Here is a 12,355-nt window from a genome sequence, read left to right on the forward strand (position 1 = left end):
CTTTCTTTCTTTCTTTCTTTCTTTCTTTCTTTCTTTCTTTCTTTCTTTCTTTCTTTCTCTCTTTCTTTCTTTCTTGCTTCCTTTCTTGCTTTCTTCCTTTCTTTGCTGGGCGGAGTCTCTGAAGAGAAGAATTACCACCTTTTCTGAGATGTCAATACCAGATCTACAGCCATATCCTTTGTACCAAGTTGTCATATGATTAGTTCATATTTCCACACACATACAAAACAGTTGATCCCAACTTTATCCTCTATTAAAATGAGGCTTGAAGAGATGGTGTGGCAGAGCTGCCAAAGCTGTAAGTAGCAAAGTTGAAATTTGATCCTACGTCTTTTTTATTTTTTCACAATTCATTCATTATATATCCCAGTTGAAGCCCTCTCCCTCAACTTCTCGCAGGCCCATCCTCCCTCCCTCTTCCTGCCATCCCCTTCCAACCCCTTCCCCTAGTCCACTGAAAGGGGGAGTTCTCCTCCTCTGCCATCTGCCTATAGCTTATCAAGTCTCATCAGAACTGCCTGGATTCTCTTCCTCCATAACCTGGCAAGGCTGTATTGCCAGGGGCAGGTGATCAAAGAGCAGGCAACAGAGTTCATGACAGAGGCAGCCCCTGCTCCCCTTACTCAGGAACCCACATGGAGACTGAGCTGCCTATTGGGTACATCTGAGCAGGGATCCTATGTCTTTCAATTTTGGAGTCCAGTGTGTCCCTCACCACATGATGCTGGACCATTCAAAGCCAGCTGAGTCACATATCATGCTCTGAGAGACCCACTGGGGTTCCTGACTTCAAGTTTGCCTGCCTTGAAACTATCTGGATCAAGATTTTGTTTTCTTGCAATCGTACAGGGGTTGCGCAGACCTCCCAAAAAGGACTTATGGGCATCACTGGACCACTGCGTTCTCCGTATTTAGAAATCTACCTGTAGCTGAGGTCCCAAATACCCAGAATACAAGCTTTTACCCAGGAAAAACAAGCAGCTTTAAAGTAGATTTTCTCCCTATGTCACAGGTACCTGGAAGAAAGTGGTTCTTAGATTTTTAGATAAACTTAGTAAGGTTGGTATTGCGTGTTCAGGGCTCCATTCTTCAGTGCCACTAAAACAATCCTTAATTGACTATTCATGTGCAATTTAGACGCAGGCCTGTGGGGGAAAAAAAAATGAAGCTGGCTCTGGGAGCACTTGGCCCTCCCCAGTGCTTTAGACACAGAGAAAGAAACAACAGGCTTGATTTTCATCTTGCACAACTCTTAAGGAGCTCTTTTTGCCTTGATTTCAACTGCCAATCATGGTGATCCATTCACATGCTCCCATTTTATTCATAATTTCATTTTGTGGATAGACAAAAATATCAGAATTGGACAAAGTTTTTGATTGAAAAATAATATGTTTTCTGGAGACTATGGTGACCTCTCTATTTTGCTGATTTACATATACTTTCAACTCATTTTCCCTCACAGTGGGGAACTAAGAAGCATTTTCCAATAAAGTATATTCAGCAGCTGCTTTAAGAAAATGTTGTCAGAATAAATTACATTTACCCAGGTGTGTGTCCATCGTATTATACACTTGTGCATTGACTTCCAGAATACGACATCTCACGGGGACAAGAATAAAAAGCTGAGTCAAGGCTTTAAAAGCAAAGCATTAAGTGCCTCACACATACATATAAGATGTTTAAATCACCTATAATTACATCTATTCTTTAAGTATGTTTTATTAATATGATTTCATAATTTTCTGGATCCTTTAATGTGACAAGCCCTTAACAAAACACATAAATGAAACAGAATGAAAGATAACTTCACAGTTTATTCAATAAACATGTTATTTTAAGAACAACAACAACAAAAAAGCAAAGTAGAGACCAAGAGGGTGGCATGGACCCACTCTTGTGTCACATTTGCATTTGAACTAGGGTTTCCTCAAGTTCCTTTCTTTATTACTTAGGAAGTCACAATCCAGCCACTAAAATAGCCTGCTTGGCTTGCTCACATGCTACAGATTTATAGTCACAGGACAGGATGCACTCTAAATGGGTTATTAGCGGTATTCTAAGACAAGTTTCAATCCCACTGCTTCCGTGAATGGACTCAACATTGATGTGTCTCCCATCTAAGCCTAGGGTCTTCTTCTAGTTGCAGATGATGAGACAGGTTAACATTGGGTCTCATCATTTATTTGTCATATGCAGTTCTTTCTCAAGAGCATAAAAGGCTGTGACATTTTTTTTCCCTGAATAAGAATACCTAATACTTAATGAAAAATGCAAACAATGAAAATGAGTCCACACAAATTTATGTGTTGATTTAAGAAAAGATTTGCTGACTAGTGCCATTATTGAAGGAGTGAGGAAATACAGAAAAAATAAAATAAAATGCAGATATCCTTCCTACATGGATGATGGATTCTAGCAAGAGAATGGGCAGTCAGTATTATTTGCAACAGTAACTGGTGAATGTGGTAGATTAGAGGATGAGAAATACTATATGGCAACAACAAATACTATATGGCAAGAACTCCAGGAAAGCTGCACACTGCATTCTTTTTTTTTATTTTTTTAAAATATATTAACATTATATCCTAATAAGAGCCTCACTCATCTCCTAGTCTCACTCTCCCTCTCTCATCTCCCCATCCCTTTCTCCTAGTCCATTGAAAGTGGGAATTCTCCTCCCCTACTATCTGACCCTAGCCTATCAAGTCTCATCAGGACTGCCTGGATCCTCTTCCTCTATGGCCTAGCAAGGCTGCCCTGCAGGGGGAAGTGATCAAATAGCAGGCAACTGAGTTAATGTCATAGACAGCCCCTGCTCCCCTTACTAGAACACCACATGAAGCCTGAGCTGCCATATGGGCTACATCTGAGCAGAGGGCCTGTGTCCTCTCCATACATGGTCCTTGGTTAGTGCATCAGTCACTGCTAGATGCTCTGGGGCCAGATTTTTTGGCTTTGTGGGTCTCCTTGTGGAGCTCTTGTCTCCTCTGCGTTCTTCTATCCCTCCCTTCTTCCATAATACACCCTGTGCTTTCCCAAAGTTTGGCTATGACTCTCAGCATCTGCTTTGATCTCCTGCTTGGTGGAGTCTTTCAGAGGATATCTATGGTAGTCTCCAGTTGTCTCTCTTCCACAACTTTCGGGGGTCTACCCTGTTTGCCTTCTAAATGAGAAAGCATCCTCCCTAGGGTCTTCTTTGTTGTTTAGCTTATTTTTTAATTAAATTTTTATTTTTTAAATTAGTTACAGTTTATTAACTTTGTATCCCAGCTGTAGTCCCCTCCTTCATTCCCTCCCAATCTCACCCTCCCTCCTTCATTTCCTCCCTGCCCCTTTCCAAGTCCACTGATACAGGAGGTCCTCCTCCCCTTTCATTCGACCCTAGCTTATCAGGTATCTTCAGGACTGGCTGCCTTGTCCTCTTCTGTGGCCTAGCAAGGCTGCTCCTCCCTTGGGTCAGGGGGAGGGGGAGAGTCAAAGAGCCAGCCGTTGAGTTCATGTCAGAAATAGTCTCTGTTCCCCTTAATAGGGAACACACTTGGATACTGAGCTACCATGGGCTACATCCAAACAGAGGTTCTAGCTTATATCCATATATGGTCCTTGGTTGGAGATACAATCTCATAAAAGACCTCTGTGCCCAGATATATTTGGTCCTTGTGGAGCTCCTGTTCTCTCCAGGTCATACTAACTCCCCTTCTTTCATATGATTCCCTGCACTCTGCCCAAGGTTTGCTTATGAGTCTCAGTTGTTTAGCTTCTTTAGGTCTGTAGATTTTATTACGTCTATCCTATATTATATGTCTAATATCCACTTATAACTGAGTATGTACCATGAGTGTCTTTCTGCTTCTGGGTTACCTCACTTGGGATGATCTTTTCTAGTTCCATCCATTTACCTGCAAATTTCATTGATTTCCTTGTTTTTAATGTCTGAATGGTATTCCATTGTGTCAATGTGCCCCAATTTCTGTATCCATTCTTTGGTTGAGGGACATCTAGGATGTTTCTAGATTCTGGCTATTATGAATAAGGCTGTTATCAACATAGTAGAGCAAATGTCCTTGTTGTATGATAGAGCATCTTTCGGGTATATGCCCAGGAGTGATATAGCTGGTTCTTGAGTTAGCACTATTCCCAATTTTCTGAGAAAGCACCAGATTGATTTCCAAAGTGATTGTACAAGTTTGTACTCCCACCAGCAGTCAAGGAGGGTTCCCCTTCCTCCACATCTTCTCTCAGATATGTTGTACTTGAGTTTTTGATCTTAGCCATTCTGATGGGTGTTAGAGAAAATCTCAGAGTCATTTTGATTTGCTTTTCCCTGATGACTAAGGATGTTAAGCATTTCTTTATGTGTTTCTCCACTATTCGATATTCTTCTGTTGAGAATTCTTTTTTTAGCTCTGTACCCCATTTTTAATTGGATTATTTGGTTTGTTGGTGTGTAATTTCTTGAGTTCTTTATATATTCTGGATGGTACTGGTATACAAACAGACTGGTGGATCAATAGATTCAAATCGAAGACCCAGAAATAGATCTACACACCTACAGACACCTGACTTTTGACAAATAAGCCAAATCCATACAATGGAAAAAGAATGGTATAACTTGATGTCTACATGTAGAAAAATGCAAATTCATATTTATCACCCTGCACAAAATTAAAGTCTAAGTGATCAAATATCTCAACATAAAACCAGACACACTAAATCTGTGGGAAGTAAAACAGGAGAAGAGCCTCGAACTCATTGGCACTCAGGAGGCAATTTCCTGAACAGAATACCAACAGCTCAGGTTCTAAGATCAACAGTTAATAAATGGGACTTCATGAAACTGAAAGCCTTCTGTAAAGCAAAGGACATTGTCAATAGAACAAAATGACAGCCTACAGATCGTAAAAAGATCTTCACTAACCTTACATCCAACGGAGGATTAATATCCATAATATATAAAAACCCAAAAAATTAAACAGCAACAGATCAAATAATGCACACTACATTCTTAAGAAGTGGCCACACCCTGTAGCCAGGTAGGACTTCAGTGGAGGAAGGAGCATGGCAAACCACCTACAAAACCCTTGACCCAAAATTTGTCCTGCCCAGAAGTGCAGAAATAAAAGCTGGAACAGAGGTTAATGGAGTGGCACAGCTTGAAACACCCCATATGAGAGACCCAACCCTTGACACTATTAATGATACTCTGTCAGCCTTGTAGACAGGAGCCTAGCATAGCTGTCATCTGAGAGGCATCAAGCAGATAATGGAAACAGATGCAGAGACCGACAGCCAAACAATAGGCAGAACTCAGGGACTCTTATGGAAGAGTCAGGGGAAGGATTCAAGGGGCTGAAAGGGTCATGAACACCACAAGAAGACCTACATAGCCAACTAACCTGGGCCCACTGGGGCTCATTAGACTGAGTCACAAACCAAAGAAAATACATGGACTAGTCATAGGTTCCCTACACATATGAAGCCAGTGGGCTGCTTGGTCCTCAAGTGGGTCTGCTAGCAACTGGACCAGAGGTTGTGTCTGACTAAGAGTCTTTTCCTTCCCTCTGGGTCACATTTCCCTAGCAGGACCGCCTCTTCTTGCTTCAGTAAAAGAGGAGGCACTTAGTCCAGATGCGACTTTATGTGCCAGGGTGGGCTGGCACCAGGGTGGATGGTATGGAGGAAATAGGTGGAAGCATGGGACTGGAGGGAGAGGAGGAAGTGGGGTTGTGATTGGATACAAAATGAACAAACAAATAAATTAATGAAAGAAAAAAGAAGTGGCACAAGTGGAATGGTCACAAGGTGACCAGATGCCCAAAACCTGAACAAGCACTCCCAGAGTGTACAAGCCAGGGATGACATCCTGACAGTTTGGAACATCACTTCCCCATATTTCATTTGCAATTACACACATAGCTACTCATTACTTATCATTGGAATCATAGTTTTCTATTTATAGATTTATCTAAAAGTTATGAAACACCTAGATATTAGAAAAATGACAGCACTGGTACCCGTATTTAAATTCTCCATATTAAGGAATCATTAACAAATTTGTTTGGATGACTGATTTTTAGATAGAAAAAGTCTTTCATTCTGGAGTAGGGCGTGTTCTTGGTTGATGAGTCTATGCTGTCTAGCTTTTATTGTTTCCAGATATAACTATAAGCTGTCTGATCTTCCTGTGCTCAGGCTGGCAAGGTGACTGCTAGGACCAGAGGCCAAGAAGACAAGGTTAAATAATTGTATTGTCCCCATGTCTCAGTTTTCTCACCTGCAAGAGGGGATCAATAAAGCATCCATATCTCCTAGGACACTGGCGTGAATTAACTAATTAATGACCAAATAATGCTGACCAAAGACTGATCATTTACTATTGGAGAAGCACAAAAATACATCATTGGAGTGTACCTTCCTGGCATCTGTTGCCTTGGTAACCAGATTTGCAGGTGCAACTACCATTTTTGGCATTGCATTCCAGGGTGTTCTCTTCCACACACTGACATTCCAAAGAGCAGCCAGCTCCATAGGCCCCCCCTGGGACAACCTGCAAGCAGATTGAAGCAAAGTGGTCACCTGAAAACCATGCTTTGTTTATTTGAAATTGTTAGTCCATAGGCACGACATTCTTTTGGGCCTGATTATAAGGAGAATAAGGGGATCATCATGACTGCCAAGAAAATGAGGGAACAAATGTCTTTCAAATCAGGCAATTCATTTGCTTTTTTGGCAACTGGACATGAACAGTGAAGCCTGAATTACTTAAAAGGCCTCAGTGATGCTGGGAGAGAGATTGCTTCTCAAATGTGGTCTATTGCTGCCTGGACTTAATATTCTCCAAGGACTGCTTTGGCTTCCAGGCCCCTCATCATCCTGCTGCAGCCTGAAGATGATGGACAAGCACTTATGTGAAGGTTGGCCATTGTCCTTACTCCCCCTCATTATATGGTAATCGGAAATAATTTTACATCTCACAGATTACACAAAGCTTCTATTGTGACAGCGATATTATCTTGCCCACGTCTGTGGCAAGAGCTGCTTGTCCTGTCATCTTTATTTTCCCCAGGCCACTGAGTTTTAGAGATGATGCAATCAGGACTGAAATTCTAACTTGAAAACAGCCTGCCCTTATGTTTAGGACAGCATACCATAGTTCATGTATTCCCTTACTTCCTCTTTCCCACTCTTTCTGTTGAACTCTCAGAACAGCTCAATTCCCTTTCCAAAATATATCTCTGACAATTACTGTGTTTCTCTATTTATCAATGTTTAAGAGTCTTCTCAAATGAAATGTGCTTTCAGGTGCTCCTGGGCTCACAGTAATCTTTTGGTGTGCCCTGACAGTCTTTGCTATGGAATGCTACCTGCAAAAAATGCAATGAGTTGTGGCGCTTCCCTGGGGATGGGAAGTGAAATTAACAGAGTTCATTCAATGTGGTGGTTATGGTGGATCAAAACATATACCAGTTCCAGTTGCGAGGGATAGTGAGAATAATCTTTAAAGCCAGACAGTAAATCAACAGGGTTCTGTGTACTCTTCAAAAATGGTTAGAGTTTTGATAAGATGTGATCTTTTTTAATGACTTCTAAGTTCCACGAACAGCATCAGACTTCCCAAGTTTATGGTCTGTCTTGTTCTAGGCCTTTCTGTTCAATCTAGAACAAGTTTGGAGAAAAAGAAAGTGTGGAAAGAATCTCTGTGGGTAATCCAGTATCTGCTCAGAGTTTGATAGGCATCGAGATTAAACATCCACCACTCTTTTGAAGTCTTAGTTCTCAAGACCTAAAATTTTGTTAAGACAAAGTTGTATTTAAATAGATGAGTTTCTAACTCAATACATATAATGAGCTTACAGCATGAGGGATTTGCCAGAGACCTGCTTGTGGTGAAAGCACCATGGTGGGCAATATGATGCCATAGAAGGAACTACCTACATGAGGAAATAGGCTTGAAACAGATTCTTCCATAACATCTTTAGAAGGACCAGAATCCACTGACACCTTGAAATTGGACTCTCAGCTTCCAGAACTGTCAGACAATGGATTTCTATTTTAAGGCACTCTGTCTACAGAACTTTGTGTGGCTAGAAAAAAATAAATGATGGATTGTAGGACTTGAGTTCCTCAGGTCTAGTCATGTGACACTCATAAGGATACCCAGAGGAACTAGGACATGTGTACTCTTCATAAGATGGTGACCAGCATTACCACCACCATCGCCACTCTCGGCACTACCACTGCTACAACCACCCCCGCCAGCATCGCCACCACCACTACAAACAACAAATTTGTTTGCTAGTTTTATAGCAAGTCTTTACTCTTCACAGTTGGTAAGAGAACCTAAATATGTGAGCCTGGTATCCAAATTGTAAGAATGTCAGTTTTGTTGCTGAAAAGTGAGCTTCCCAAACTTTCTGACCAGATGTACTGATTTAACTTTTCTGCTAAAACATCTGATATTGTCATATAAAATATTCAAAAAAAATATATTGGGTATATCTTGCTATATTTCAGGGCCAACAACAGAAATGATTCTATCTTTGTTTCTTGCCTAGTTTTTTTCTCTGGAGATAAATGATATTCTACAACATACCATCTGACTATTCAGCTATTGATAGTGCTCTTCCATTCTCTTCTTTCTTTACCAATATCTAATCTTTTCTTATGATCCACCCTCAGTTTGCTGTGAGGCAGTTATTTGGTCTCTTATTGGCATGTTCACAATTTATTATAGTTTTTTTTTTTTCCCCAGAGACATTCATTTTTCTTAAGTATGTAAGTCCTATAAGCATTCAACTGAAGATAAAATATAGACTATAGAAGGTCATAGTATCTTGATAACAGCAGTGTGAGTGGTAATAGCCTCCTAAAATGGTTATCATAAAATCTTAATCCTTTTGGACAACACTGTTGAAGTTGGGACGTTAGCAACATTAGATCAGGAGGTAGGGTTTTTATATGTAATATCTGTGCTTTAATAAAGAACTCTAAGAATATATTTTCTTGTCCCTACCAAGGGGAGGAATCAGTGACTGGCAATATCTAAGAATCACAAAGCCAACTATCATAAGGCATTATACTTGAGAAGCCCCATAGATTCCTATGATTCTAGAATTAAATACATCTCTTTTTATGAGCTATCCATTTTATGGTATTCTGTCATAGCAGGGTAATCAGACAAGACACCAATGTTCATTAGGACAAATCTTCAGAGGACTCAGTCCCTCAGTAGCAAGATGAGAGGCAGGATGATAGGAAAGGAACAGGAAGGGTTGAGGTCACTTCCGGTTAAGAGATCTTAGCTTCATGGTGGGAGGAAGTGCCTTCAGAGTTACTCCAGGGAGAAACTGTGGAAACTGAAGTTGAACTTAAAGACTCAGATATTTTTAGTAATCATGTCCTTTTGCATGCATGGTCAAAATGCAAGCAGAAGAGCTGTCCTGAATTTTAAGGGTAATAGCGTTTTGTACTAGACAAAGAGACATGGTCTAGGCTCCTCACACTTAGCTCCTACAAAGTGACAGGTATTTACTTCAACAAACTCTAACAATTTTCATTTAATAACTAAGAAAATAGAAAAATTGAAATTTTTAAAATTTGGAAATATTTTTTTAATCATCAAAATACAGATTTTGTAATTTACCTAGTCCTAAGAACAGATAAAATCCTTGTCTATGTGAGCAGATGAAACAGGTTTCTTTTTTTTTTTTCTTTTTCTCTTTGCTTTTGACTGATCTGTCCCCACACTATTCTAAGTCACTGTACTTAGAATAGGGAGCAACCACGGCTATGACTTACTGAGATGACAAAATCTTCCATAGCGCCCCGGGTCACATATACAGGTACCATATACCCTGTGGCAATGGCCACTGCTGGCACACTGGCATTTTCTTTTACAGTTCTTCCCAAAGAACCCTTTCAGGCATCCTGCAGGGTATGGAAAAGAAGTAAATATTAGCTGCTATGCAGAAATTGATACAACATTTGTTCTTAAATTTCAAATTCTGAGCACCCATCCCTATCTGAGGAGCTGTAAGCAGTTGATGGGTGTTGAGGGAGAGACAGTAACTCTCCCTTGTGGAGTTGGCCACTGGTAGGTTGTTCATACCCCAGCAGATGACCACATACTTATGCACAAATGGGTAGTACTAAATGTATGCATAGTAAGACATAATGCTAGGAGGGAGAGAGGGTGGAATATACTAGGGAGAGTTAGACTGAGGTAGTGGTGGATAGATATATTCTATACATGTATGAAACTTTAAATCTTTCTAATAGTATCTTGAGAATTTCTACAATGAATGTTGATGATATTCAAACCCTCTCCTGCAAGTCTTCTCAAATCCACTCCACTTCCCTACATGCCCAACTTTTTATCTTTTTTTTTATTTTAAACACATCAAGTCTAATTTGTGATGTTAATGTACTCTTTTTTTTTCAATAAATATGACTTTATTACTATAAAAAATCTGATTAAGATACAGGAAATGAGTGTCATATCACAGCCTAAATGTTGTAATGTCTTGAATTTCTTCTACCAAATAAATTTGTCCTCTCCCTTTGAAATGAATGTCACTCAAATTTTTAGGATATGAGCAGAACGCACCATATATAACACAAAGTATAACACAACGGCCTCTAGTCTTCACTTGAAGCCTCATATATCTGGGCACAGGGTCTTTTCTGAGATTGACACTCAACCAAGGACCATCTATGGATACAACATAGAACTTCTGCTCAGATGTGGCCCGTGGTAGCTCAGTAACCAAGTAGTTTTCCAAAGTAAGGGGAACAAGGACTATTTCTAACAGGATCTCAAGGGCAGGCTCTTTAACCCCCCCCCATGGGAGGAGCAGTCCTGTTAGGCCACAGAGGAGGACTTTGCTGCCAGCCTTGAAGATACCTAATAAAACAGGGTCAAATGAAAGGGGAGGAGGTCCTCCCCTATCAGTGGACTTGGAAATGGGCAGGGAGGAGACCAGGGAGGGAGTTGGGGAGGGGGAGAGAATGAGGGAGCGGGATACAGCTGGGACACAGAGTTAACAAATTGTAACTAAAAAGAGAAGTTAATGTACTCTTAAATGTAGGGTTTTCGACTAGACTGTGGTAGACCTGGTATGGGCCACATCCTTAAAAGAAAATTATTTTCTCAGCATTTATTAATTTCCAATAGCTCATTAGCTAGGGGTGGGATGTCATGTCCACCTTCTCTTTCCATGCTGGGATTATATGTGGCTTGAACTTGTACAGGTCTTGTGCAGGTTGTCTCAATTGCTATGAATTCATATGCACAAGTACCTTCTTGTGTCTGGAAGCTTTCCTTGTAGTGATCCACCATCTCTGGCTTTCAAATATATATATATATATATATATATATATATATATATATATATATATACATATATATATATATATATATGAAGCTTAATAAAGTCTAGGTTTGAGTTAGTAATTTATTTGGTACATTGTGATACAAATGTGAGGAGTTTCACAGAAATCAGAAACAGATTTTTGTATATTCAAAACAAACCTGGTCTATGTAATGAATTCCAGGCCAGCATAATGAGGGTCTACATACTGAGACTCTTTCTAAACACAAACCAAACCAAAAATCATGACGCCATCTTAAAAACCATGGTGTAAAGCATCCTGAGAATTGATGCAGCAATTCTCAGAAGAAGTTTATCTTCTTTAGGTGTACAGATTTTAGTATGCTTATCCTATCTTATAGGTCTAGTATCCACTTAGAACACATGCTGGAGAGAATATGGAGAAAGAGGAATCCTCCTCCATTGCTGGTGGGAATGTAAACTTGTACAACCACTTTGGAAATCAAAGCTAAGCACTCTTCTTTTAAAAAATAATTTTAATTTTTTATATTAATCACAGGTTATTTACTTTGTATCCCAGCCATATCCCCCTCCGTCATTCCCTCCCAATCCCACCCTCCCTCATCTCCTCCTTGCCCCTTTCCAAGAAGAGATTGACTTCTCTTGTACACACACACCTGAATAATGTTTATTTGCACTACACACACACAGAGAGAGAGAGAGAGAGAGAGAGAGAGAGAGAGAGAGAGAATGTTTTAACTGGTTAGTTGGGGAATAATGAGGTCTTTTTATTTTTATTTTACTTACTTATTTTTTTAAATGCACATTCGTGAGTTCATGTCCTCTGCTTGAAATCCTACTGTGACTTGTCAATGCTGCAAACTGAAAGCTCCAGTCTGACACCTGAGCCTCTACATTAGCAGAACTCATGCTGCCAGTTCTCCACCCATCTCCTTGGTGCTTTCTCCCAGGTACTTGAGGTACCACACAGCTTCAGACCTTGCTTAGGAATGCCCTTCCTTGTC

The 12,355-nt window shown here is 40.2% G+C and overlaps 1 protein-coding gene across 1 annotated transcript in view; it reads right to left on the minus strand.

Annotated features, from left to right (window-relative positions):
- Positions 1 to 12,355, minus strand: part of LOC129690514 (EGF-like and EMI domain-containing protein 1) — a 589,445-nt gene that overhangs the window by 2,146 nt on the left and 574,944 nt on the right. The window contains exons 14-16 of the mRNA XM_055626215.1: positions 9,799 to 9,927; positions 8,168 to 8,182; positions 6,412 to 6,537 (exon numbers count right to left, since the gene is read on the minus strand). Coding sequence (XP_055482190.1) covers positions 6,412 to 6,537; positions 8,168 to 8,182; positions 9,799 to 9,927 — 270 coding nt within the window. The remainder of the gene's footprint in view (positions 1 to 6,411; positions 6,538 to 8,167; positions 8,183 to 9,798; positions 9,928 to 12,355) is intronic.

The sequence above is a fragment of the Psammomys obesus genome, unplaced genomic scaffold, assembly GCF_907164565.1.
Source record: "Psammomys obesus unplaced genomic scaffold, mPsaObe1.curated_primary_1811, whole genome shotgun sequence".
Taxonomy (NCBI): domain Eukaryota; kingdom Metazoa; phylum Chordata; class Mammalia; order Rodentia; family Muridae; genus Psammomys; species Psammomys obesus.